At 35.7% G+C, this 27,741-nt stretch overlaps 3 protein-coding genes and 1 non-coding gene across 4 annotated transcripts in view; all 4 read right to left on the minus strand.

The window, feature by feature from the left end:
- The window catches only part of LOC145318732 (uncharacterized), a 321,894-nt gene that overhangs the window by 74,313 nt on the left and 219,840 nt on the right, over positions 1-27,741 (minus strand). The window lies entirely within an intron of this gene.
- LOC145319921 (uncharacterized) lies at positions 2,508-15,504 on the minus strand. Its single transcript, XM_080162323.1, has 8 exons — positions 15,408-15,504; positions 13,131-13,352; positions 12,402-12,551; positions 6,062-6,315; positions 4,942-5,595; positions 4,432-4,524; positions 3,624-3,949; positions 2,508-2,964 (listed from the first exon to the last, which is right to left on the minus strand). The coding sequence occupies exons 1-8, from the start codon at positions 15,502-15,504 to the stop codon at positions 2,688-2,690; spliced, it is 2,073 nt and encodes a 690-aa protein (XP_080018449.1). The 3' UTR covers positions 2,508-2,687.
- The window catches only part of LOC145319922 (uncharacterized), a 44,133-nt gene continuing 32,778 nt past the window's right edge, over positions 16,387-27,741 (minus strand). The window contains exons 2-10 of the mRNA XM_080162324.1: positions 25,418-25,816; positions 25,030-25,104; positions 23,757-23,938; positions 22,744-22,970; positions 21,113-22,453; positions 19,932-20,379; positions 18,957-19,639; positions 18,398-18,584; positions 16,387-16,504 (exon numbers count right to left, since the gene is read on the minus strand). Coding sequence (XP_080018450.1) covers positions 16,387-16,504; positions 18,398-18,584; positions 18,957-19,639; positions 19,932-20,379; positions 21,113-22,453; positions 22,744-22,970; positions 23,757-23,938; positions 25,030-25,104; positions 25,418-25,786 — 3,630 coding nt within the window. The 5' untranslated portion in view covers positions 25,787-25,816. The remainder of the gene's footprint in view (positions 16,505-18,397; positions 18,585-18,956; positions 19,640-19,931; positions 20,380-21,112; positions 22,454-22,743; positions 22,971-23,756; positions 23,939-25,029; positions 25,105-25,417; positions 25,817-27,741) is intronic.
- Positions 17,603-17,743, minus strand: LOC145320404 (U4 spliceosomal RNA). The gene has a single exon (XR_013880190.1). It is a non-coding gene; the product is annotated as a U4 spliceosomal RNA (small nuclear RNA).

Here is a 27,741-nt window from a genome sequence, read left to right on the forward strand (position 1 = left end):
CTTAAATCCTAGATTTCTCCTAATAAATTGGGCTTACAATCAGTGAAAGGTGTGTATAACAAGAATGACAACATTCATAAAATCGAAGCACTGAAACGGTAGGACAAACGGACATTAACACTTATATAGTGTCAGAACTGAATAATCAGAATATAAATGTATAAGAGTCTAAGCAAAATTGTAAGTAAATTTGTTGAAAAACTGCTTAATACAGGATAATGTTTATGGACATACTTACATTTTTAGGACTTGATTATAGAGTTGCTTCGCTTATAACATTATACTTTGTTGTCCCAGGAATCAACATACCAAAAATCAGATTAATCGGATGATTAAATCACATAAAAATTAGTTGTTAAAAAAGTAAAAAAAAACAACATGTTTATAATGGACGTACGGACATTCTTGAATGATTATAGAGTTGCTACGCTTTCTAAATCGTACCTAACTACTAAAGGAATCACCATGCAAAGTTTGAAATCGATATGACAGTTCTAACATGCCTAAATTAACGAAAATAGCTATCCGTGTGTGACGGACGGACGGACGTACGGACCGACCCTAATTATAGAAAAGCTTCGCTTTTAAAAACAGAAGTTAAGTCTAGTTGATAAAAATCATTGAATGCTGAATACTTTGTTCTTTCTCTATGTACCAGGGATCTAAAGGGATAAGACCAATGCATTTATGTACATCCCCGATGATGATACACGAAATTACAATTGGTGGTTGAAAAGTTTGAACACTCGACTTTATTAACAACCAATCATAATTTTAAAAAAGTCTTCAAAGTTGCTAATCTAACGAATAAGAAAACGTTATTATAAAACTTTGGGGACTATTTTCCCCTTCCTCCCTGTCTATGTACACACGTTATTGATTTTTTGCACTAACTTTAAATGTATTTTTATCAATAAACATTAACTTATATAATAATGTACATAGTAGTTACACCATACAGGCCTCTAAGGGCACTTGAGTGAAAAAGGAGGGGGAGAATTCGAGTCTCCATTTTGAATTTTAGTTTAAATATAAAATTCTTTCTTCAATTTAGTGGCGCATTTTCAAGAAAAGGAGGTGGGTTCCCCCATTTTTATAAACCTTTCCTTGACCAATGAGAAACTTTGCTGAAAAGAAGAATAATTTCTGTTCAGTGGATAGCAACATCCTGTTACTTTTTTTAAAGGATTATTTAAATTTTTACAGCATAAGGTTTTAAAAATTTACTTATTAAATTTTTATTATTTTTTTCTTGAAAAATAAGGAAGTTCATTGAGTATGTGGCTAAACCTCTCCTTTTTGTGTATCTATGATTTGGTGGCAGAGTTCCTGAGGCCTCTGCCCAATCTTATGGCAAAGAAGATAGAGTATAGAATTGAAAACCTCAAATATGTCTTGGAAAATTGAAGAAAAGTCACGCTTGCGCTATAAAAAAAACTTAAAACCAACTTGAATTGTACGATTGTCCAGTTTGGCCAATATCAGTATTTTTGTCTAAATATTTCTTAGTAATTTTTACAAAATTCACGTTTAAATTCAATTTTGTACAGAGTTTTGCAAATTATATAAAGTTTTAATCCATTGTGAATGGCCGAATGCCAGTCGGTATGGCTTTCAGTAAAAAAGGTATTTATCTTATCAATATATCTGGATAATTTCTGTAATTATCTGATTTTACTAATAGCCATAATGACTTTTGGCACGTTGAAAAGTTGTAATTTTATTTCAGGCTAGTCAGGCAGAATCGTCTACCTGGATTCTATTCTATACTTTACCTTCTTTGTCTTATGGCCAAACAAAGATAGGAAATAGTGTAGCTGTTGCCGTGGATAATATTACGGGTAAGATAAAGTATTGCAAAATTTTTGCAAGACTTGCTGCCAAACAAAAAGTTAATACAATTTAAAAATCTTGTGGTATTTATGCATAACGCTCTGTTTTGTTCATCTCGACATAAATTTTTCTTCAAAAGATTTTGGTTTCAATGTATGGAAGTTTATAAGTTTCTGTTCAAGTGTTCAAATACTGTTTCTTGCCCCCCCCCCCCCAAAAAAAAAAAATGTAATTTTTCTGTATTCTCCTCTCAAACTAGCTATAAACATTCATAGCAAAGACGTCCAAGGGGGGCTGAGGGGGGGTAAAGTGGTGATTACACCCCCCCACCTGAGGGGGGGGGGGGTAAAAAAAGAATTTGCGGCTTGCTTTGCGCGTCATTTTACCCCCCCAATACACAAATTACCCCTCCCTTAACAAAATTTTAATTTTACCCCCCCCCCCAAATAAAAAAGCTTGGACGCCCCTGACTCATAGCCTCGTATTTTTATGTTTAATTCTTAGTCCTTTTTTCTTTCTTTTTAGTATTGAAATCCTTTAACCTTTTCAACTAATACAGAAGTTTGAAAATAAAAATATCAATGAAAAACATGGTTAAATATCATTTATTATGATCAGTAATACATTTAACTTATGTACAGGTTAATATACAATACAATACAAGGTTCTTTAAATTTACAAAAATTATTATATATTGTTAAATTTAGTGATTATTATCCGTTCATCAATTTATAAAAGTAGGCATAAATATAAATACAATAATTAAAAAATTATTTACAAAATATTTACACAAGATGAGATCTGTTTTTTGGTAGTAACAATAACTAATAAGATTAAGCTTTTGAAAACAATAACTATTGTAAATCTGCCACTTGTAAAAGATTAAGTTTACCAAAAATCTTATTGCTATTGTCAGAGTGTCCAATATCCAGTTGGTTGATGGTCTCATTGTGTAGTAACATCTCTGGTTTGTCTATTGAGTCTAGATGAAATATTTGTTTCTCCTTGGTATGATCATCATCATGTTTCTCCTTGGTATGATCATCATCATGTTTCTCCTTGGTATAATCATCATCAGATAGCTCTGCTATTCCTTCATCAGTGCTCAGCCCAAGTTCTGACAGTTTGGAGCTAAATATTTAAAAATGATTATTTTCAATTATTTTTTTTGTGGTTTTCCCCCCCAAAAGCTCAGTTGAGCACAGAACCCTCTTCCCTTCTTTTGAAATATATTGTAAATAAGGGAAGGAGTTTTTCGTAAGTTAGTGTTTGGAGGATCAGGTTGTATTGGGTCCCAACGCAGGGGTAAAACAAAGGGAAGGCTTCTGTGTTCGCTTGGCAATTTGAGGAAATGTACCTACTGTTTAAAAATATTTTTGTCTGTCTGTCTTTTACAGTTTAAGAACATAGTTTCTATTCAATTTATCTTTTCTATTTCGTTGTCTTTTTGTCAATTAACAAGGTCTATTTTTTGCATTGTTTCTAAGGTAGTCTATCTGTCTTTTATAATGTTTATCTATGTAAACTCTCAGTGCCCCTTGACGCCTCTAGGGGCTCTTTCAATTTAAGGTTTACAAAGAAAAGGTAAACAAAATTTGTGGGAGGGGGTTCATTTTATCTAGGGGCAATTTCTCTTTGTGGGAATGGGTAACTCTATCCACAACAGTTATAAACCTTCCAAGGACCTATGAGAAGCTACATTGTAAATGAGAATGATAACAGTACAGCAGAGATCCTGCGGTACAAACAAACAGACATCCTGTTACGTTTACATAAGAATCTCAACTCACCTAGTAGATTCAAACAAAAGTTGGTCATCAGAAAATTTCTCGTGGCTGCCGCCGCTTATATCAGAATCAGCTGTTGAGCTACAAGGAGAACAGGACTCGAACCCTTTGTCAGTTTTGGTTATGTTAATCCCTATACCACCACTTGTAGGCACTTCTTCATCATTATCAAACTCTTCACTGATTAGTCTTTCATTGTCTTCAAACTCAATGTCACTGTTGCTGACATCAGCCATAATGTCAGATAGAAGATCATTAACTATACTCTCAGATGTTTCAGCCATGTTTTTATAGGCAGCTGGATCTTCCATGGAATTGTCGGTCTCATCCTGAAACACATCCATAAAAGTAGAAATAAACGTTTGTTACTGATCTCCAATGCATTTACTTTATAAATACGTAGTGGCTACTCCCCCTTGAGGTCTCTAAGGGCTCCTCAGTTCGGGGGGGAAGGGGGTAAGGGGAGTCAAACCCGCCCCCCCCCTCACCGAATTTCAGTTAAAAAAGAAAAACTAAGCAAAAATTTTGGGAGTCATTTTTCTAGGGTCAGAGTAACATCCCAAAATAGCTATAAATAAACTTTTCCAGGACCTATTAGAAGATACAGTGCAGTGGCTAGCAAGATTCTTTAGTACACAAAGACACACATCCTGTTACTTTTACATAAGAACTATAAAATTCACCCATAACATCTATTTTCCTTAAATGTATAATTTCATAATATTTTATCTGTTGTTTTTTAATTGAACAGCTTACATTACTAATGGCCATGATTAATCCTTGTAATCATTTTGATTGAGAATTTCCTTACTTGTTGTTGATAGCTGTCATAGATATTGTCATTTGTATTATCCTCTTCTTCACTTGTATCTTTGTACAGATCTTCATCTACCTCCTCTAGCGCCTTAATATTGTAGCGGATTATTTTTTAACTACATATACAAGAAAATCTGTCTTTGAACAGATCTTTATCCACCTATTCTAGCGCATTAACACAATAGCGGATTATTTTTGAACTACATATAATACAAAATATAATAGAACTCATCTTTATCTACCTCTACTAGCGCCTTAATAATGGAGCGAGTAATTTCATAACTACATTTACAAAAGAAAATCTGTCTTTGAGCAGATATTTATCCACCCTAGCGCATTGAAATTGATGTGGAATATTTTTGAACTACATTTAATAGAAATTTTTGGACAAAATTTTGTTTAGAATTTTAATAATAAAAAATAACAATGATTAGTATGTTAATGTAATAATATAAGTGTCAGGAAAATAAAATAGTGGATTTTTTAAAACAAATTTAACTCTCACCTCTAACATCCAATCCCCTCTGGGCACAACAGTATCATAACTTTCCAGAGAGCTCAGCTCCTCCCCATTCCTATCATCCTCGATATACCCAGCAAAGGGGTTGTTAATGAACATCAGTGACCCCGGCCCTGCTGTCGTGTAAAATGTAGACGTGTCAAAGCTGACCAAATACTCGTTAACATCACTGTCGATCATCTCGCCGCGTGTGTACGAATGTTCCGAGTCATTATCTGAATCTGAACTTCTATTGCTGCCAAAGCCTCCGGCTCCAATCAAAGACGACCGAAATGTCGCGCCATTTGTTCCCTGACTGTATTGATGTGTCGTCGTGTTTGTTCCCATAATCAACGGCTTGCCAAAGTTTGACTTGCTGTTGTTGTTGTGAATTGGAAGGGGATAGAAATGTCGATGGTCAGTGGGAATTCCCCAGCTGTTGTCTCTCTCATCCTCACTATCAGATTCCTCAGAGTTACTTTCATCTTCAAGATATTCTTCAGCTCTTCTCTTTCTGTTTCTTCTCTTCTGCAACTTTCTGTCTGTAGAGGAAAGTGTCATGGCGGCCATATTGTCTGTAGAGGAAGGTGTCATGGCGTTATTTTTGGCGGGACTTTCTAATTTAGGATTCGTATATAAAGATGTCTTCTCAAAAGTTCCCTGAAAAAGTAGAAAATAATTATGTATATCAAGTTATAGATAGATAGGACAATGGATTCAATCATACCCCAAAATTCTAGTGTAATATATGTATACTTAGTTTTGTAGCTACAAACCAATCAAAACCACAAAAGATTAAAAATGTGAATTTTTCAGCTTTTGATTATGATTATCAGCAATGTATCTTTGTGAAGAATGCATACAAATTGAGCATCCATTAAATAATTCACTGGGTCATTAAATCTCAGTTTGAATTTTTTTGTTTTTTTGGCTGCTATAATAGATTATTATTGCTGTAATGCTTATTTACATTCTCTAAATCAGTGGCGTGCAAAGGATTTTTTTATGGGGGTCATAGTTTGTTAGGGGGTGGTAGCCATTCCCAATTTCAATTTTAAGGGGGTGTCGAGTCATCAACACCCACATACCCTCCCCAAAGCTGTAGATAGTTTATTTGAATGCTAACCTGTACTAGTGTATCCTGCATACTATCCCCGTCAGAAGAACTGGAATAATTATAGGAATCTTGTTTCTCATTGTCTCTCTCCTCAGTACTCTCACTCTCCTCTCTCTCCTCAGTACTCTCACTCTCCTCTCTCTCCTCAGTACTCTCACTCTCCCCCTCCTCTCTCTCTTCAGCACTCTCGCTCTCCTCCTCAATAGTTTCATGCACAGGATGAACTGATCTCTCATCTTCTTCGTCATCAAGACTCGAAAAATCTGCGAAAATTTATAATTGTGTTAAAATTTTAAATAGCGTCCGCCTAATCCCCCCCTTCTCTATAATTAGCCAGGAATAAGAAAATGGCAAATAAATTGATGTTCATTCCTAATAATGATACATAAAATTACCCCTTCCTGTAGATTGCAATTAGTGGTTGAGATATTTGGACACTCAACTTTATGAACAAACCAATCAAAATACAATAAAAATCCCCAAAATTATTGAGCCAGCGAATAAGAAAACGTTACTATAAAACTCTGGAGACTAGTGTAATAAACACCTTAATGTCCCCTCCCTCCCTAGAGAAGACCTAAAATTCATTCCCCCATATAAAGTCAAAAGTTTGCATTTGGAATGAAAACTCAAAGATATATTTTAATTACCATTCGACAAAAAAGACTTTCCAATGATTTAGCTAATCTATTATTCTGTTTAAATTGTATAAATGAAACAAATTAGGGTTAGATAGAAAAATTTACAAGGCCATTACTGCGCTATATTACATTTATATAAATAAAATAGTGTTGATGAAATCTTTTAATTCTTATTTTAATGCACTTTTGATCTGGAATCGGCAACTGCAACTGGTACTGCGATTTTCTTTACCCATTTTAAAAAAAAACTAGCAAATATTTAAAATGAAATCATATCCTCCTCTAAGATGCTTTCCTATTTCACAAACAATTGTCAGAAGGTGATTAAAGTTCCTCCACAGATTATGACGACATACGCTAAAATAACCAATGAGACCCCTTCCCCGCAGGACCAGCGGGAACGGCGGAACCGGAAACGAGACCGACGGCAAAGAGTCCAGGAGGCCGAAGAAGCGAGCCCGGCAGGAGCCCCGCAAGGGAGGACGAACCAAGGCGCTTTTTTTAGGCAGCAGAGGGGGGTGTTACCAGCCACAACACCTCTCTCTATAAAAACATATTGGCGAAGGCCCTTGCAGGGCTATCATTTGGGAGGTGTCGGAGATGAGAGAAGCATAGGACAATGGGTGAAATTTCGACTTCAAACTATTCACCCAAACCCAGGACCGGGGAGAAACAAAACGGAGGAAGGGAAAGCACAACGGAGAGAAAGGAGAAAGGAGAAAAGAAAGGAAAAGAGGGGAGAAACCAACAACAACAACAGCACAAAATACAACATCATAACATGGAATGTGCAGAGGATGTCTCTAGGGACATTCAACAAAAGAAAAGCTAAGACAGTGGCGGAAAAAGCTAAGAAGGAAGGATGGGACGCAGTGTTACTTAGTGAAGTCAGAGCAGAAAAAGAAGGAGTGGCATGGATAGGAGAAGGCAGAGATCTGACAGCTATTATTTTTTCGGAGAAAGCAGGGATACTCTTGAGGGGGGACCTACTAGAAGGGTGGTGCCAGAAAGGACAACCCAAGATGTTAAGTAACAGACATGTTTCAGTCAAGACAAGAGGCCTTTCATTAACAGCAAGCTACATACCAGTATACAGGGGAAACAATGAAGAAGAAATAGAAGTGGAGTTTAATAAGCTAGAACAACACAAAAAATGGGCAGGCAAGGAGATATTCATAGGAGGTGGAGACTTCAATGCACATGTCGGAGGTGGAGAGGAAATTGAAGGAACCAAAGGTAAATTTGGACTGAGGGAGTCAAATGAGAGAGGAAGGGAATTCATCAGATGGTGTGATGAGAACAATTTGGCTTATGTCAACAGTTTTTTCAACCACAAAAACAGGGGCACATGGTTCAACAGGATGCTAGGCAGATGGTATGAATTGGACGGTTTTATTATGAGAAAAGAAGAAAGACATAGGTATGCAAGAAAATTAAACACTGTAGGGGAACTAACACTGTCAGATCACAAGCCAAAGAAACTACAGATACTAGTCAAGAAATGGCATTGGCCAACAAACAAGAGAGCCAGAGTACCAAAAATTAGATGGGAAAGATTGAAAGATCAAGAAATAGCCCAACAATACAGACAGAGGATAGATGAACTGATTGAAGAAAACGAAAGAGAAAACAGACAGGAGGAGATGCCAGACAGAACAAATTACAAGGAAATAATTGATCTTGTAACGAGAGCAGCTAAAGATGCATGTGGAGAGGAGGAGAAGAGAATAGAAAATCCATGGATGGTCGGAAAAGAAGAGGAGCTCCAGAGAATGAAAAGTAGAATCTCCGGAGCAGTTGCACGAAGAAATGCAATAAGTGAAAGAGCCAGAACTTTAGGAGAAGACTTAGAGAGAGAAACAGCTGAAGCTAAGGAGAACCTAAAGGACGCCCGGAGAGAAATGAAAAGAGAAATAAGACGCTATGAGAGAGAGTGGTGGGAGGAGAAGATAGCAGAATGTGTACAGGCAGAAGGACGTGGAGACCAAGGAAAGATGTACAAATTAATGAAAGAGCTAGGCAGACGTGGATGGAAAGGAAATACAGACGCCACAACGATAACAAAAGAGGAGTTTCGTGACCATTTTAAAGGTGTGTCAGAACCGTTTTGAAAACACACCAGAAGAGATAGAGGAAGCGGTAAACGAGATTGACGAAACTATGTTTAACACTGATGAAGCAGAATTATGGAATGACATGTTAGAGGAAACGCCACAAAGAGAGGAAATAATCAAAGAAATGAAGAAAATGAGAGATTCAGCTCCAGGTAGAGATGGTGTAAGGCTAGGCATGCTACTCAAAGGAGGAGAAGAAATAATTAACAGAGTAGTAACACTTGTACAGTACATGTTTAACAATGGACCAGACAAATGGGAGGATGAACTGAAAATAGGTCTTGTCATCCCCCTGCACAAGAAAGGAGACAGGAACAGACGTGATAACTACAGAGGTGTGTGCCTGCTGGCCATGGGCAGCAGAATATTGGCTAGAATCATGGCAAACAGACTGAGAATATGGGCGGAGAAGCTAGAGATATTAGACGATGACCAGGCGGGCTTCAGGAAAGAGAGATCAACTGCGGATGCCACACAGGTAATGGTGAGGATCCAAGAAGATGTGACAGATTTAAGGAGACGACGAGAGGCCAGAGGACAGATTTTAGAGGACAGCCAAATCCCGGTGGCAAGATTACTGGATCTGCGGAAAGCATACCCCAGGGTAAACAAACCAGCCCTGTGGGGAATACTCCAGAAATATGGGATGAAAGAGAAGGCTCTGAGAGTACTAAAAGGATTGCATGAGGCGACAGAATACAGAGTTAAGAGCAGAGAAGGGGAGAGCGAACCATGGGTACCAGCTAGAGGCCTAAGAGAAGGAGACCCATCATCCCCAGTGTTGTTTAACGTGTTCCACCAGGTGGTGATGAGGGTGGGCACAAAAGTGAGAAAGAGAAAAGCAGAAGAAGCAGGTCTTGAAATGGGAGTATCGTACAAAGTTGTACCTGGCTCCTTTTTTCCAGGTGGTAATACCTGGGAGAAACAAAATTCGGAGGCTAAGAGAGTGAAGATTGACAAGGAACTGTTTGCAGACGATACTTCAGTTATAGGAAAGAAAAACGAGATTGAACTAGGACTGAGAACCATCAAAGAGGTCATGAACAGATTTGAAGAGAAAAACAACGACGACAAGGAGGAAGAAGTTATCTTCGGGACAGAGGACAGCAACAAAATCAGAATGCTGGGAAGTTGGCTTGGACCAGCAGAGGACATTAAACAGAGAAAGAAGAGAGCAGGAGCAGCCTGGGTCAAAGTTAAAACACAACTGAAAGGCTCCAGATTGTCTAAACGGAGTCAGGCTAAGATTGTCCAAGCATGTGCTGAAAGTGCAATGCTTTTTGACTGTCAGGTACGGACCTGGCAGGCTGGAGAAATTAAGAAGCTCCAGAGCTGCGTCGACAAGATGTACAGGTACATCTGGAGCAGCAAGGTCAAGCCCCCCTTAATCCAGATGCAGGAGATGGGGGTTAACATGCAGGATATCAGGACAGAGCTAGGCATTGGTTCTATCAGGGTCAAGATAGAAAAGAGATGTCTGGAAAGATTAGGTCACCTGATGCGGATGGACGACAACAGACTGGTCAAATGTGTAACACTAGGATGGTTAGAAGATCTAGAGAACGAGCCGAAAGTGCCAGGAAAAAAGAGAAAGACAGTCTTATTTTACAAGAAATTGGTCAGAGAAGCAGGCTTAGATTACACCAAGATTGGAGCTATGACAAGAAACAGAAAAGAGTGGAAAAAATGTGTCAAGAAAAGGATTAAACACCTTTATGATTGGGACAAGAAGAAAGGAAAGAAAAGTCAAGGACCAACCACAAACAGAAACCAAGAGCTTAGAGTAGAACTAGTCAACAAATGTGATGAATGCGGCAAGATATGTAAGAGTAGAGGAGGTCTGATTACACATATCAAGCGCACACATGAAATTTCAAACCAAAAAGTAACTTTCACCTGTGATATATGCAACCAAGTCTTCCAGTATGAATCAAGCATAATGAATCACAAAAAGAACTGCCAAGGAACTACGACAGAATCACGCAACCTCAGGAAATGTTCTTTGTGTCTTAAGACAATAACTACTGCCAATTTTGCACGACATCAAAGAACATGTAGGGCCAGGAATAATCAGGAACCACAACCTGTTAGAGTAGAAGGCACGGCAAGAGTATATAAGTCCAGAAATAAGCCGTGCAGCATATGTGGAAAAATTCTCTCAGCAACAAATATGGCTAGACACCAAACCAAATGTATCCAAGCAAGGGAGGCGGAGCTCTGACGGAGCTGAAAGCCTTTGATGATGATGATGATGAGAGGCCAGCTTAAATTTTACCATTGGTCAATTACAGTGTATTCTGGCCTCTCATTAGCTATTCTATCGTATGACGTCATAATCTGTGGAGGGACTTTAATCAGCTTCCAATTGATATTTTAAGTGTGTTTTTTTGAGGGGGGAAATTTTATCATGGGTAACCCAACAGGACTATGGTAGACTAGTGCAGGTTTATCCCCCCTATAAATCATCGCAATCATTGGGGATCATCGCACGGATAAGGCATCCAGAATGATTACTCCTCCCCCTTATTTTCAATTTTTTTTAACAATTAGGGTGGTGGGGGGGGGGGGCATCAGTGCTCAACTGGCATTTTTTGAGAAAGCCCAAAAGCTGCAACTGAGTTACTCTACCAATTCACTGGCCGCTGGAAACTAAAAAATCCGCAGAAAAGCCGCGTTAAGTTGAATAAAAAGTAATTACAGATGATCTTAGCCGCCAAAGCTTAGGCCGCCTTTTTTACATTTTGCTAGTCCTTTTGTTTTTCCACATATAAATCAAAAAAGTGCAATTTTGTAATTTATAGTTTTATACCGATTTTCGCATTGTTAAAATACACATTTTCAACTGGCAATTTAATATGATAAATTGATAACGTTTTATTGTACACTAGTGGCTATCCCCTAGCATCTAGGGCTTTTGTATTTTAAGGGGAATGGAGGACCTAGAAAAATAGCTTAAAACTATCCCATGACTTAAATATGAAAATAAAATAGCCTAAGCCATCACAGGACCTATGTGAAGCTTACCTAATAATGTGAACCCAATCGGTTCAGTGGTTATTAAAATCTTAAGCTTCAGACAAAAAACCTTGCTAATTTATAAAATAGGATAGGTTAAAATGTTTTTTTTTTAAAGATTAAAATAACCTCCCAGAATATAGCATAAAACTCAACCACCAATCGTTGGGGGACATTGGACTGTAAATTACACTGGTACCCAAAGTTTACCTTATTCGTTGTCCATAAACTAGTGTTGTACTAACTTTTCAACCAATAATTATGATGTATAGAAGTAGTAATTTTGTTTATCATCATTGGGGATTTAAATCAATTTATTGTTTAATGTTCATTATCTTATCCCTTAAGATTCCCGAATTTATTGATCTCATTGGATGTACACAAAAATAAGCTGTTTATAGTGCCTAGAAAAAATGACATACTGGCCTACCATTGGTCAGTTAAAATGTATTCTGGCCTGCCATTGGTAATTTAGTTTGTTGGTCTCTTGTATTGTATGACGTTATTTTTTTAAAAAGGCTCTATAAAAAGCTTCAATAAAACGTATTACTTTTTTTAAAATTTGAACACAAGCCTAACCTATAGAAAAAGTTTCTTCGGTATCAATTGTTGCTGAGTCATAGAACGGCTTCAGTTGAAGATTGAACTTCTTCTCCAGTGTGTCAGTGTCGACACTTTCTTCGCTGACAGGAAGTAGCTCTTCGTTATCGTCACTAGACGCTTTGGAGTCTGTGCAATTAATTATAGTTTGTTGATATATTAAAAACTAGTGGTTATGCTCCTAAAGGCCTCTAGATGCACTAGAGTTGTCAGTTGGAAGGCGGGAGTATTTCCTATAAAGTTTTCAATTTTAGTATTTGGGGGGGTTTAATTTTTTTCTAGGGAGGGTGTTGTTACTCTTCCCCATACTGTAAAGAGGAATCATATCGGTCCAGCAATAAGCGAGATCCTTTAGCATATAGACAAACAACCATCCTGTTACGTTTATATAAAGATTAGCCATGTGTAAAGAGAATTATCAAAATATCATTCTATTTTACGTAGAAGGGGGCTTCTAGTAGTAATGTTTATCGTGTAATGTATATAATAATACAATATATAATTATACATTGTATATAATGTCGATGTAAATATCAGGCTAATAAAATCTTAGATTTTGGCAGGTATTTTAAATAAATCTCGGACATTTGACATTTTTAAATCCGTCAACATACAAGAAAAATTTGCATCGAAGGACATACGGACAGACTGTCATCATAGAACAACTGCGATCCTACAAACCATTTATAACAAACTACAAATAGAAACCTAAATTAGACAACGTTTCCAAACAGTCGTGGTAGGCCTCATTTGGCGTTGACTTGCCAGAATGATTGGCGGATAAGTTGTTGATCAAGTGTAGGTTGACAAATGTAATTGTTGGGTCCAGATAATCTTTGTCAGGAGTTTCATTATCTTCTTCTGACTGTTCAGTATCATCATCCACTAGACAAGATATCTCCTCAGGGTTGGAGGTGTCGCATTCTGACACTAGTTTTATACCATCATTATTTGTCAATTGCAAATTGGTTTACTGTTATTTTTTAATGCTTAACCCATAGAAGGATGGATATTGACAGAAGAAAAAAGCAGAGTAAATCGAAGAAAAAAAGGAAACATAGCAGATAGACAGACAGACAGACAGACAAACCTCTGTAGTAGCGAAGTAACTCTTTGATTTACAATTTGTTCTGTTAAAGGGTTGTGGGAAAATTAGATTTACTCGTCTGCTATCTATAATAGACGGCTAAACCTTAATGATGAAATGAAGCTTTACAAAGTGTCGCAAAAAATCAGCAGTGTGACGTCATAAAAATGAGAGATTATCCATCTTTTTTTTTGGGGGGGGGAATTCTTTTACCACTTCTCCTCTCATTCTTCATTTTTATGACGTCACACGGCTGGTCTTTCGAGACACTTTGTAAAGCTTCCTGAAGATTTCTACTCCTCAATACCGACTGACTTGATTTAGCTTGGGTACTAAAAAAATACAAGGAAAATAAGTGAACAAATACTGATAGATTCGTTCAAAAATTGATTGAGGGAGGGACGGGACATTGCACTGTAAAATACACAGGTGCCCAAACATATAAGACCCTATTATCTTATTCGTTGGCTTTAAAACTATGGATACTTATATTGAATTATGATTGATTGGTTCCAAAATAAATTAATCCGCCGAAGAGCAATTTGTTCATCATCAATGGGGATGTAAGTACAGTACATTAATTTATTTTCATTGTCTTATCCCCTCAGATCCCTGACAAAATGATGACAATTTATTTTCTAAGTATCAGATTTGTAACTGAATCGTCTATATGCAATGCTAGTCATTATATGAGTGTGCCATTATATCCACACAAAATAATAGTTTTAAAGAATTGTCTAAATCAAAATAGAATAATATCAGAACAGCCAATATCCAAATAGTGAATGATTAGAAGCTTAACACGCAATTATTTTAAGAGCACTGCTAACTTACTGAAATTATCTTCTGGAGCAAAAGATCTAGGAAATGCAGGGATCTAAGAGGCCATTTAACATGATACACATAATTACCCTGTCAGTAGATTGAAATAAGTGGTTGCAACGTTTGAACACTTAACTTAGTGAAGCAACCAATCAAAAATCGCGGAAGTCCCCAAAGTTGTTAAAACGTTATTATAAAATTTATAGGACTAGTGTAATAAACTGCCCATTGTCCCTCTCTCTATGAGAAAATTGCATGTCGGAATAGGTTGTTCTTATTTGGAAAGTTTAGCATGTGGGGACAAGGTTAGGGTGATATTACTTGTCCCTTCTTTTCGAAGAGACTATAAATATATCATATTCTATTTGGAAAATACTATCAATTTGTGTCATTGATACCTTTGCGGAATTCATGGCCCACCGTAATTATGATACTGCAAAATATAAACAAATAAAGAATCAAAGATATCGAATTTTAATGACTTCCTACTTTCAAATGATAGGCAATTCTGTTTTGCATTGCTTATTTCAAATAGAGCAAATACTCTCTAATCATGCGAATCTTCACAAAAATATAGCTGAATAGCTTTAATATCGACCGAGAAAATGGAGTGGATACAATACGGCGATTTTCAAAACGGCGAATGTTACAAAACGGCGAAATTACAAAAAGGCGACTGTTACAAAATGGCAAAATTACAAAACAGCAAATGTTACAAAATGGCAAAATTACAAAACAGCAAATGTTACAAAACGGCGAAATTACAAAATGGCGACTGTTACAAAACGGCGAAAAATAATATACTATAAATAGGACCTATTTAAAAAAATCTACAATCAAAAATAAAGAAATCTTCCAATTTTTATTATTTTATGTATAAAGTCAATAGTAACAGCTAAATCATGGAAGTTGCAACGTTTATTCCGTCACTCCAGAGCTAAAAATGACACTTTCCAAATAGAATACCAAAGTGAATTAGTCTGATAAATTATGAAAGTTCACTATTTATGATAAAAATCTTTACAAAAAATCAAGCCGTCTAGCTCTAATAGCAGCTGAGAAAACAATAATGATGCCTGCAAAGTGAAATTGTTGATTGTTGTGATCTTCTCTGCTAATCTTCTCAGTTTCTTCCACTCCAGAAATCCTGTGCACACACCATATTATACTCATTCGAGGAAGAAAGGGTTGTGTTAGACTATTGTGAATTTATGAGAAACAAGGGTCTCTAGGGGCACTTGAGGGAAGTGTCAGGGAGTCGACACTCCACTTTACATTTGAGTTTTTAAAAGGAGCAAAAGATATTTTTGGATGGGGGGTATTTTTCCCATAAATAGTTTAAAACCTTCCCTGGACCTATGGTACAACAATACAAGAAAAGCAAAGATTATTGATTTTAAATTTTGAACAAGTTTGCTTTTATAAAGTTCTTCATAAAACCACTCCTAAAGTGAGTTGATTCATGGCCATTTTTATCAGTTACTTTGCTAAGGTCACGGAAATTCAGCCTTAAATAAATCACATGTAGAGGAGTTTTATGACAGACTTTATAAAAGCAAAGTTGTTCAAAATTTAAAAAAAAATAATCTTTGCTTTTTTTGTCATGATTATGCAGCAACTCCTAGTGGATGAAAATTGAACTTAAAATTTTCAAATCTAATTTTCTCAAAAACGGCTGCATTTTAGATTTTATTAAAAAGTGAAATGAAGTTACCTAACCTAGGGTAATGAAATGCACTATATCCCAATTTAGGTTCTGACACTAAAGTCAAAGCAACTTCATGCGCACTGTGTACTATACGTAGTTCAGGACTACATTAGAAAGGTCCTTCAGTATAAAAGGGTTGTTTGTTTGAAATAGAATAAGTCTTGGTTTCAAAGACGAACACAGTAATAGTGTCTGACTGATTATGACATAACAAAAAAAAATTAGCCAATGAGAGGCCACTATAAATTTTACCATTGGTCAATAACGGCCTCTCATTGGCTATTTTTTTTGTTACGTCATAATCAGTCAGACACTATTACTGTGTTCGGAAACAAATATAATTCGACTTAGTAATGAATATAATTCCTGGAAGTAGCAAGATCATGAGCATCTAAATTCTCAACATTATCTTCATACACAGAAGGTATGTGAGAAACTGTAGATGCCGGGCCAATCAGGTCATCACTGAAATGAACAAAAAATAATTTTTAATAGTCATTTCTCGCATAAACAGCTTTCCGCGGATATAGAATGTACAATTCAGGGGCGTCCTAGCTTTTTATTTTTTTTGGGGGGGGGTGGTGAATTTTTTATAAGGGGGGATAATTTTTTTTGGGGAGGGAAGTAAAATGGCGCGCGCCGCAAATTTTTTTAACCCCCCCAAAAAAATTTTTTGTCTCGGGGGTAAAATTTGCTTGGGTGGGGGGGGGGTAATCTGCCCCCCTGAAATCTGTTGGCAGTGGTAAAAGGTAGGAGTAAATTTTAAATGGGGGGTGGGGGTGTAAAATGAAAAATATTTTGGGGGTGCCAAAAACCATTAAAACCATTTTTTTAGCCCGTGCCTTCGGCACCTCAGGGCTTATGATTGTAGAATTCTATATTCGTAGAAAATTGATTGTAATACGATGCTAGACATAATTTTTTCGTATAGAATATATTTTATTCATTTGCATTTTCCAACCTTCCTCACACTTTTCAACATAGCTCCTAAACTATTAATAGCACAAAGATTGTTTTTATGTCTCCTAAAAAAGAGCTCGGGTGGCTCTAATGAGAAGAATTATTCTACTATTAATACAAGCCCTGCAATATGAATTTTTAAAAGAAATACCTTCTGTACTTTTTTGTGGGTTAACCCCCAACCCCGCATGTAAATAACCAAAAGCCTGTTCAGGACCCATAGACGTCCAAGGGTATAGGTAAATTGTGTTTATTGATTTGACGGGGCTGTTTATTTACGTCACAAGTGAGGGAAAAGAAAAGGGAAGGAGGAAAGAAACCCCCTAGAAAAGAGATGGGGTATGACGTCACACGCCATAACAATTTGAAATTTGTCCCCATTTTTTTGCACCAATACGTACAGCATCTTATTTTACCCCTTTAAATTGTACATATCTTGGAGTTTTTGTCAGGACCAATACTAAGCTGGACAACCAATCATCAAGATTAGTATATTACACCTCTAAGTTACTACTTTTCCCGTAAGAGCCTTCAGAATTGCCTCAGGTGATGATATTTCACATCTCTAGGGCGGGGTATGGGTTATAGTATTCTTATTATTTGCTCCCGTAAGAGCCTTCAGAAATTGCCTCAGGTGATGATATTTCACATCTCCAGGGCGGGGTATTGGTTATAGTTTTCAACTAGCAATAACAGCATCTCTCTATTCGATCATTGATTACTGTATCGCCACTGCGCAAAGTTAACTTCATAAACTGTGATTCAGGAATAAATTAAAAGATCTTTCTAGCTAAAATGATGTGGTAGAAAAATATACAAAAATCATTTGAAACCATTATTAAAAATGAATGCATAAACTTATCTTTTATGTTACTTTTTATAAAAGTAAAATATGTATATTTAGCCTTTATTTATTTATATAAAGTTATTTCAAAGAGTCACCTAGCGTTAAAAATATTAACCACATATATATATAATAACTATGAAATAAATGATTGATAACAAATGGGCGGGTTTCAAATAGTCTTATGTATGGTGTAAGAGAGGCGTGGCTTAAGGATTATTTTGTTGATTAAAGTAGGAGGAGACTTTTAAATAAACTTTTGTTGGAAGATTTTTATGAGCAAATCCAAATGTTAGTTAATATGATCGTTATAAGATATATATTCATATTAGCGCAGCTTATCTATAAGAATTTAATATATAAAGCAGTAAGGTGCTTTTTGTCTGTTCGTTAAGATCTTGCTAATCACTAAACAGAAGTTCTCCATTTTTGATAACAATTATACAAAGTTCTAATATTAATTTTCCTCTATTTTTGAAGTGATTTTAGCCAACAAACCGACGTACGGACATGATATAGTTATAGAGTAGCTGCGTTCCTTAAAAAATATAAACCTTTGTGTAGTTATCTCCTCTTCCTCATTGATACAATATCCATTCAGAGAATTGAAGAATGAGGAGGGAAATCGGAGGATCAAAGTTTCCTCATCCGAGACGTGGTGGGTCTGGAACCTGTCATCCTCGTGGCTGCCGCTGTAGGTCTCGAACTCGCTTTCCTCGTCGACGTCAGGACTGTCCGATTCTAGAGTTATTGCGGCGGTAACATTTAAGCATATTCGTAATAGGACAATTTCATCCTTTTAGTGTTTTTTTTTTTTGTAAAAATAGTAAAGACTTTTGTGATCATGGAAATAAAACGAAGTAGCGGGTTTCATCGTGTTTTCACAGTAGCTTTTGAATGGTTATTTTAGATTACGTGATTGCTTATGATTAAAACATAATGACTGACAAAAAGATTCAAATAAAGTGGGCAATTTTTTTAAATGTGTAAAAATGTTAAATGTTTGATAATAGCACAGGCTTCATAGTATAAAGAGTAGCTTTTCTTATTTCAAAAGTTAAACTACTGACATGGAACAAAAAATTCTGATTTAAAGATTAAATGTTACGCAACCTTTAAAATTCCATGGATCATATTTATGAACAGTACACTTATCCTCAATCAAATCATCAACCTTGCTATGGCTCTCATCAATTAAAGTTGAATCATTATCAATTAGAGAATTATCAGCTGCGTCACTGTGCACTTCAACTATTTTATCCTCATTAATGTCTGGGTTGTAATTAACAGGGGTGAAATGATCTGTCTGGTTCTTGTCTTGGTTTAATTGATCATCATTATGTTCATAATCATTCATCTGTGGTGGTGGGGTAACGGGGGAAATTTCTTCTTCCCCGAATAGTTCTCCATGCGGCACCCCACTCTCATTTACACTAAGATGGTTATTTTCCAAAGCAATGTCAATCTCACTTTCACTTAATTGAAGAATGTCAGATTTTTGCAAACCGTCTGATTCCAGTGAACACTGCTCTTCCTCAATTTCCCCACCTGTGGTGGTAGTATGCACAGAAGCAACTCCATTCCCTTCTACTACGTCTTGGAGTGCTTCTTCTAAATTGTTATTTGTTTTACACATTTCTGTGGGAATTTCTTGAAACAGAGGGGTGGCAGTTAAAGGGGTATCTTTACTACCCTCTTCCGTATTTTCTTCTTGATGTGATTGTGGGGAAGGGGAAGAGGGTTCGTTTCCACAATCCTTACTCTCTTCTTTTCTTTCCTCATCTTGTTCCATTGTCCTAGATATGAAGTAATAGTAATTACTGCTTCAAGCAAATACACATTGTTTTGCAAACAAATAGGCACTAAATTACACACTTTATTTCAAGATTTGTTTGATTTATTTGTACATCAAAAAAAGAAGGAAATAAAATATGATGCAAATACATACAAATTATAACAAATTTTGTTTTATGCAACTCCCACCTTTTTTGTTTTCATTCACACATACAAAAAAGCCACCTCCCTTTTCCCTCACAAAACTGTTATATCAATGAAATATTTTTCCAAATATAATTTTACAATTGCTACCTTGATATTTGAGGGCAAAGATCATCTTGATGTTGGCGAGTAGAATGATCATCAGATGCACCCTTGTCACCTTTACCGCCATTGTTAGGATCACATTCATTCTCATCATCAGATGAATCATAACTGTCGTCTTCCTTTTGACCGCCGCCATTTTGAATTGGGTTGCATGCACTCTCATTCTCACTTTCCTCCTCACTCTCAGTTTCTTTATCACTGTTGTCAACTACATTGTCATGCGTATTTTGGGCGGATTCATCATCAAGTTGTTGAGGTGTGGTGTCACTTTTGGGGGACACAGTGTCAGGGTCGTGGGAATTTTCCTCTTCATTGTCTGTCACAACTTCTCGTTTTTCTTCTTCTTGTATTATTTGTTCATTGTTTGGACTCAATTGAGATGATTCATTGTTCTCATTACTGTCCTTTGTATCATCTTTGTCCTCTGCTACTTCTGAATTACAAGAGATTTTAATTGTTTGGTGTTTTTCTTTTCTTTTACAGACAACATGACATCACATTTTTTCAATGTTATTCAATTAACAATTTCTTTTCAAATAAATTGTAAGACATTGAAAATTTCATTATTTTTAAACAATTATATATCTTACTTATATTAAAGTAACAGGATGTACGTTTTTTGTGTCTGTCTATAGCTTAAAATGATCTAGCTAACCACTTAACCTATATGGTTCTCATTTTCAGTGAAGCTTTTTATAGGTCTAGGTAAGGTGTTTAACTATTTTGGATGAAAGTATTCCCCCCCCCCAAACAAAAGAAAAATACCCTTCCCTCCAATTTTTTTGAATTTTTCTATTCAAAATTAATAATGTGGGTGGGGGGGTCAAATTCAACCACCAACACTTCAAGTATCCCTAGAGGCATCTAGGGGCGTAGCACCTAGTAAAAATATAAAGTCTCATAAGATTTTTTTTTGACAAAAATACACTACCGGCTATCGCCCATTACATTATGGGAGTGGGTTTACAAAAATTTCAAAAGGAAATATCTCTTTTCTGTCACCCTCTCCCCTCCCCCCCCCCTCCCCCTATATAGCAGAAACCTGCCCAAGACCATTATTATCCCTTGCTGAAAATAAGAAATCTTTCTTATTTGATATTGATTATACAAACATAGATTGTCCCTCAAAATCTTACATGGAAAGAAAGACTTTCAAAAATAGTTACCTTCATCTTCTGAATTGTCTTTTTCATCAAAATTTTCAATAACACTCTCCTCCTCTAAGTCAGCGTCAGATATAGCTTCACTTGTATCCACTACTGATATATTTTCATCATCTTTTTTAACTTCTTGACTGTTTTCAGTTGATATCTCTTCAATTTCTGATGATTCTTGTTCACTTTCAGTTTCTTCAACCTTCTCCACAGATTGAATTGAATCAATTTCCTGTTCACTTTTGTTGTCAGTAATTATCCATCTTTCAACAATAGCTTCACTGTTATTGTCATGATCCAAAGTTTTGTTTTCATTGTCTTTGTCAGAATCAGCTGGTTCGATTTTCTCTTCAGTGCTGTCTTGGATGATTGATGACTCCTTGGAAGAATGGTCAGTATCAACTTCATTATTTTCTAAATCTTTATCAAGATCACTTTCATTCTGAAGATCATCAACATTTTGAGCAGTTGAATAGTTGTCAACACTCTCTACTTCCAGTTTTTCTTCTATAACAATATTTTCTTCCAATTTCTCTTCAATTTCAATAGATTTTTCACTATTTTCATCTTGAGATTTTGTTACTTCATTCTCTACTTCATTTTCATTGTCAGTGTCAATTGTTTCTGTTGTTAAGTCAACATCATTAGATTGCTCCTCAACCAATTCTTGGTGGATTTCCTCAGAAGTGATTTTTTCTTCTGTTACAATTGGCTCTGTTTCAGCTGGTTGTTGTTCTGAAGTTTCTTTGGGATCTTCATCTGGAAGAGATTTTAAATCTTCTTCATTTTGGTGTAATTCAACTGGCCCTTCAATTGAAGTATTTTCACTGTGTTGTGTTTCTACAGGTAATTCGACTAAAACATTTTCTATGTTCTCTACAGCTTCTATACTTTCAATTTGTTGGGAATCATTTGAGATTTCAGATTCAGTTTGTGTGTCAATGGTATCTTCAATTGGAACACTTTCACTAGTTTCATGAGTATCAAGAGAAACAATATTTTCCTCAACTGGAACATTTTCTTCTGTTTGAATCGTGTCTTCAATTTGCACATTTTCATTATTGATTTCTTGAGTTTGAATTAGATCTCCATCTAAATGGTTTTCAATGTGTTTAATTGTCAATTCTGTATTGTTAACGTCTAAACTTTGAGGTTGTAACTCCTCGTGTTTATCATCAATAAGGATATCAGACGGCCTGTTAGGATTTTCACTCTCCATGGAAGACTCTAAGTTTCTCAACTCCTCGTCATTGCTTATTTCAGATTTGTCAAGACTCATGGGTTGATCTACACTGGAGTTAAGATCAATTGTAGGTGAAGGTGGTGTATCAGTCCTTATCAGGCTATTCATTCCTTAAACATGAATTGTATTATACAAAAAGTTTTCTAAAGTGCACAAATAAAAAACTAGGTATTCATATATAATTGACTCTTAAATTGAAAATAAAATAAAAAAAATACTTTTATTTTTCTAGGTTCTCAGCCATACTGGAAAACCATGTAGAATATTGTATTATAGACTATTTTCCACAAATTAACTTGGGCACAAGGCCCCTCGAGGCCTAACTGTTTTTATTCTAATAATTTTCCATTTAGATATCCGCGGAAAACTGTCTATAATACGATGCGAAAAATAACTATACCTGTATTTTCTTGTGTTGGCAGGTTGTTGCTACTGGCATTATCCAAAGTTAGAGAGGTATCCAGCACTGGAAACTCTGTCTCTATGGGGGGTGGGCTCTCATTGTTGTGCTGGTTACTGCTGGTGGTGGTGGGGGGTGGGCTAGGAGATTCTGTTTTGTTGACCAGGGTAGTGGAGGTGCCCATGGTACCCATAGACAGTCGGGACCCAGGCCGCAAGGTAGAATACCTGAAAAGAAATTTTAAATAATTTTAGATGTTTAGATTTCGGGAAATATTATCTTTGATTGAACTCTCTTATTAATAGTGGCTGCGCCTTTAGTCTACAAAGAAAATTAAAAAAATAAGAGACACAATCAGTTCATTGAAATTATAGAGATCTTAAGTGTCAGACAGACATCTAAAACCACTGGATGGACCTATGAGAAGCTTCATTATAAAGAAGAACCATATCGGTACAAAGGTTAGATCCTTCGTTTCAAACACACAGATCATCTTTTTACTTTTATTACAGGATTCTAAATTGTTTTATGATTTGTTTTTGCATCTAGAAATCTTTAAGATTTGTTAAAAATTGTCCTTAATGCTTTACACAACTTATAATATTGATTATTAATGGGATAATTAGAGACAATTATAATTAAAAGTTGATTTAATCAGTCTACTATGATTTATAAACATAATTATAACAATTGTAACTACACTTTAATATTTTCATATTTGACTTGTATTAAATTTAATCAGTAGCATGCACAGAGATATAACGGGGAAGACATTTACTTCCAATTTCTTATTATTGGGGGATGTTGTTCGTTGGCTTAAAAATTTAATGTCTTTTTACTGAATTTCAATTGGTGAGATGAATTAATTAGTGCTCACACTCTTCAACCAATAATTATAATCTACAGAAAGGGTAATTTTGTTCATAATCATTAGGGATGTACAATGTACACTAATTTATCTCCACTGTCATATCCCTTAAGATCTCTGCCAAAGGCTATTGAATTACAATTACCTTGATTGTCTGGAGCCAGGCCTGAGTATGGACTCTCTTGACTGCGCCCTGGAGGCCATCTTCTTCTTATGGGCCTCTATGACCAGCTCGGCTACCAGGGTGGGGATATCAACCTCCTTGTTCTCGTTGTCGGTGGCGGATGGATCTTCGCTAATTTCAACCTTGGCATTGGTATCTTCAACCTTAACACAAAAATAATCATCTGACGGTCAATCAAACGCTTTTTGCAATGCTTTCCCTCCAAGTGTCTAACGAGCATTAAAAAAAAGCGGGCGAGATTGTTCTGCATATTTTAACTAAGCACTATGAGGGAATTTCTATACCTGCGGAGCTCTTCTAACCTTTGTTTAACCTAAGATAAAGTAACAATTAAAAAGGCTTTTCTACGAAATGTTCAATAGTGATTCTATGTAATTTGAGAGAAGTCACTAATATCAAATACAGTATTAAAATAAAAGTTTGATTTATATTTTAGAATAAAATTTAAGCTTTTATTAGATGAATGGCTGTTTATTTAACACTTAAATAATATAATGATTAAACCTTCGAGTTAAAACTTTTTGCTCAATGTATTTTTTTTCAGTTGTAACCTTCACCATTTCATTTTATTTACAAGAAATTCTAAAATCTAACAAAAACAAATCCAAAAAAGGATTTAAAAATAAACAAATGAAAAGAAAGGAAAAATGCAACAATTATCAGAATTAATCGTCTTTTTAACTAATTTCTTTGGTCATAGAAAAAGCTCTGTAAAAAATTCCTTAGAACAATAATGTCACGCAATCTATAGGGATACAGGGATTGTACAATTAAAGATAAAAAACTTCTTCCTCTGAAAAAATAATTTGTGGCAAATTTTGCCTACGTTTTGAGGTAAATATGTGGGGGGGGGGGGGGGGGAGGGTAGACTAATATTACCACCTCACAGCTTGGGAATTAAACAAAATTGTGTTATTCAAAGAACAGTTTGAATTCATTTCTATAAACCAAAATTTGATTAGATGTCTATTTGAAGGTCCATTTGTCAATTAAGAATTCAAACACCATTGAAAAAAAGGATCATAATTTGTCGGTAGAGTAAATCAATTCATTAGATTTTTAAAATGCCGATAAAAAGTATGGATGGCTTTGAGCTTAAGACTATTTACAACATTATGGCTAATTACAGGGCGGTAGGGGCATTGGTCTCTAAATTATAACTTAGGGTGTACATTGATATATTGTCAATTGTCTTATCCCTTGTCATCCCTGGGAAATTGGGTGCAAATTTTACCTTGATTTCAGGGACGTCAGATTTAGTTGTCTCCTCCCCTTTCTTAGAACCATTCTCGTCTGCTTTTTCCTTCTCCTAAAAAAAATCAATTATAATTTTCAATTTTAAAAGTTTTCTTAATAATTTTCCATCTTACTGCTTAAGTTTACTACTTACATAAATTGTAAGAGTATTGGGTATTCCTTGGCCCAAAAACAGGTAAAACTCCTATCATGTAAATTTAGGACATCCAGACAACGATTCTGCAATCGCAGGATTGGTGATCAGTAATGCTTTGGATGTGTGTAAAGAAAAAACACAAGAAAATTCTCTCTTGCATTCGATCACAAGGTGTAAGACGGACATAAAAAGCAAGTTATAGCTTAGCTTTATTATATGATTATTTTACCTTTTCTTGGTTAGCTGCCTTGGCTAGACCTCTGGCCACCGCCCAATTGCGGCACGACGCTCTCAGCCGCTTGCCCAGTGTCGGCCGCCGTCTCAGGCTCATAGTTTCCCCCGCTCCCTCGCTCCTCTCTCCCCCGCCACCACTGAATGACCGCTCAAGGGTGAGGGAGGTGTGCTGTTGTTCCCGCACATCCTCCCCCTCCTCCCCGCCGCCATCCCTCAACCCCCGGGCCCCGCGACCTCGTATTCCAGTGGTTGGGAGGGTGGCCCATTTGTCCTTTAGCTTTGTTGCTGTGTTGGAACTGCTGCTGCCAGTAGCTGCCGCTGAATTGTCAGCTCCCCTCCCCGACTTGGAAGGCTTCGAACCCATGACCAGAGTCAGAGAGGGATCAGGTTATATCTGAAAAAAGGAATTTTTATTTTAATATGTGAGGAAAATTGTCTGTAATACGATGTTATACATGATTTTTCAGTATGGCTAAGAGCTGGTTTTAATCCAGCGGATATTATTCGGTTTCGAAGCCATACTGAAAAGTCTTTACAACTTTAAGGCACAGCTACTCAATAACTTAGGTATGTTTGTCCGTACGTCCAATGGTCCTCAAAGATACATACTTAAAATTAACAAATAAACATATTTTTATTAATTTCAACTTTTTTATAACTATTTAATTATTGTTATATTTAATCTAAAATGTTCTTACTGCTCTTCTAATGGACATAGTAAAACTTTTTTTGAATAAAAATTTCTTTAATAAATGTAAACTAAAATTAAATGAATATAATAAAAACTATTGCATTAATTTTATAGCTGTCATTATGAATATAATTTTCTTTCAATTTAGAATTTATTTTTAAATGCTGTTATATCTTAAAACAAGACCGCTTTCGACCATAGATGCGTAGATTTATTTTAGTAGCCTAAGTAAAAATGTAATTTAACAGAGGCTAATAAAGACATAGGTTTGATTTTTTAGTATTTTTTTAACAAATGGACTGAACTTTTTATCAAATTTATATTTTCCTTACAAAGAAGACATACTTATAAACTATGTATAGAACAGTAATGCATTTTAAAAATCATGAAGGGTAAAAATTGCATTTAGTTCTGATATAAAATTATTGTTAGCGCTGCTTAAACCTTTAATTTTCCTAACAAAAGACTTGTGCAAATAAAATTCAAGGATCTAAAGGGAGAAGACAATGGCCGATAAATTTATATACATCTCCAATGATGATAGATAAATAACCCCTTATGTAGATTACAATTAGAAGATGTAACGTTTGGACACTCTTAATGAACCAACCAATCAAAATGCAATTGAAGTCCCCAAAGTTGTAAGGCCCACAAATAAGAAAACATTATTATAAAACTTTTGGACTAGTGTAATAAACAGCCCAATGTCCCTTTCCTCCCTGAATAAAATTACTATTAAAAAAACTAAAATTACTATACTGTGAAAAAAGTCTTTGAATTGGAAATAAAGTCTTAAGTAAGTTGGATTTAAAAAATGGAATAGTAATTATCGTACTTTATTAAAGACAGCTCTCTGCGGATATTAAAATGAAAAATATAACATCAAAACCAGTTTTGTTAGACCCGACGGCCCGAAGGCTCGTGCTAACAAAACTGGTATTAAATTTATGATTTTTATTTTAATATTTGTGGAAAATTGTCTGAAATACGTTGTTATGCATGATTTTTCAGTATGGCTGAGAACCGGTTCTAATCCAGCGGATATCGATCGGCTTCGAGGCGATACTGGAATTACTTTTTCCTTTTTCTTCACAAAAAAAAGTTTGAATAGAGAAATTGAAAGGTGTATGTTTTGCGGTGTTTAGGCACAATACCAAAAAGCTATTTTTAAGATCGAATATTTTCTACATTTGAATGATTCCTGCGACAGTTAGGTACAATTTAAAAAGGTAAATTTTCAAATATTTTACTATCAAACAATACTGGATTGCTGAAACCACCAACAAAACTTATTTGCAATTTTTTATTTTTTAGAAATTAGAATCTAGGGGGCTAAGGGGCAATAAAATAGCCTAAAACCATACACAGACTTTTAAAAATAAAAAATGAATAGCATCGAACCATCTCAGGACTCATAAAAAGCTTCACTGTAAAGGAGAACCATGCCAGTTCTGTGGCTAGCGAGATCTTACGTTACAGACAAAAAAGCCTACTACTTTATATTGAAGGATAATAGGATAACACTTATAATAACATTGACAGAAAATAATATATTTACTATAATGTAACTTTCGCTGACTTGATGAAACACCTTATTTAGCAAGGAAAGAAAAAAAGAAGGAGCCAGG

This window comes from Acartia tonsa, chromosome 5, assembly GCF_053477335.1.
Source record: "Acartia tonsa isolate MP-2025a chromosome 5, ASM5347733v1, whole genome shotgun sequence".
NCBI lineage: Eukaryota > Metazoa > Arthropoda > Copepoda > Calanoida > Acartiidae > Acartia > Acartia tonsa.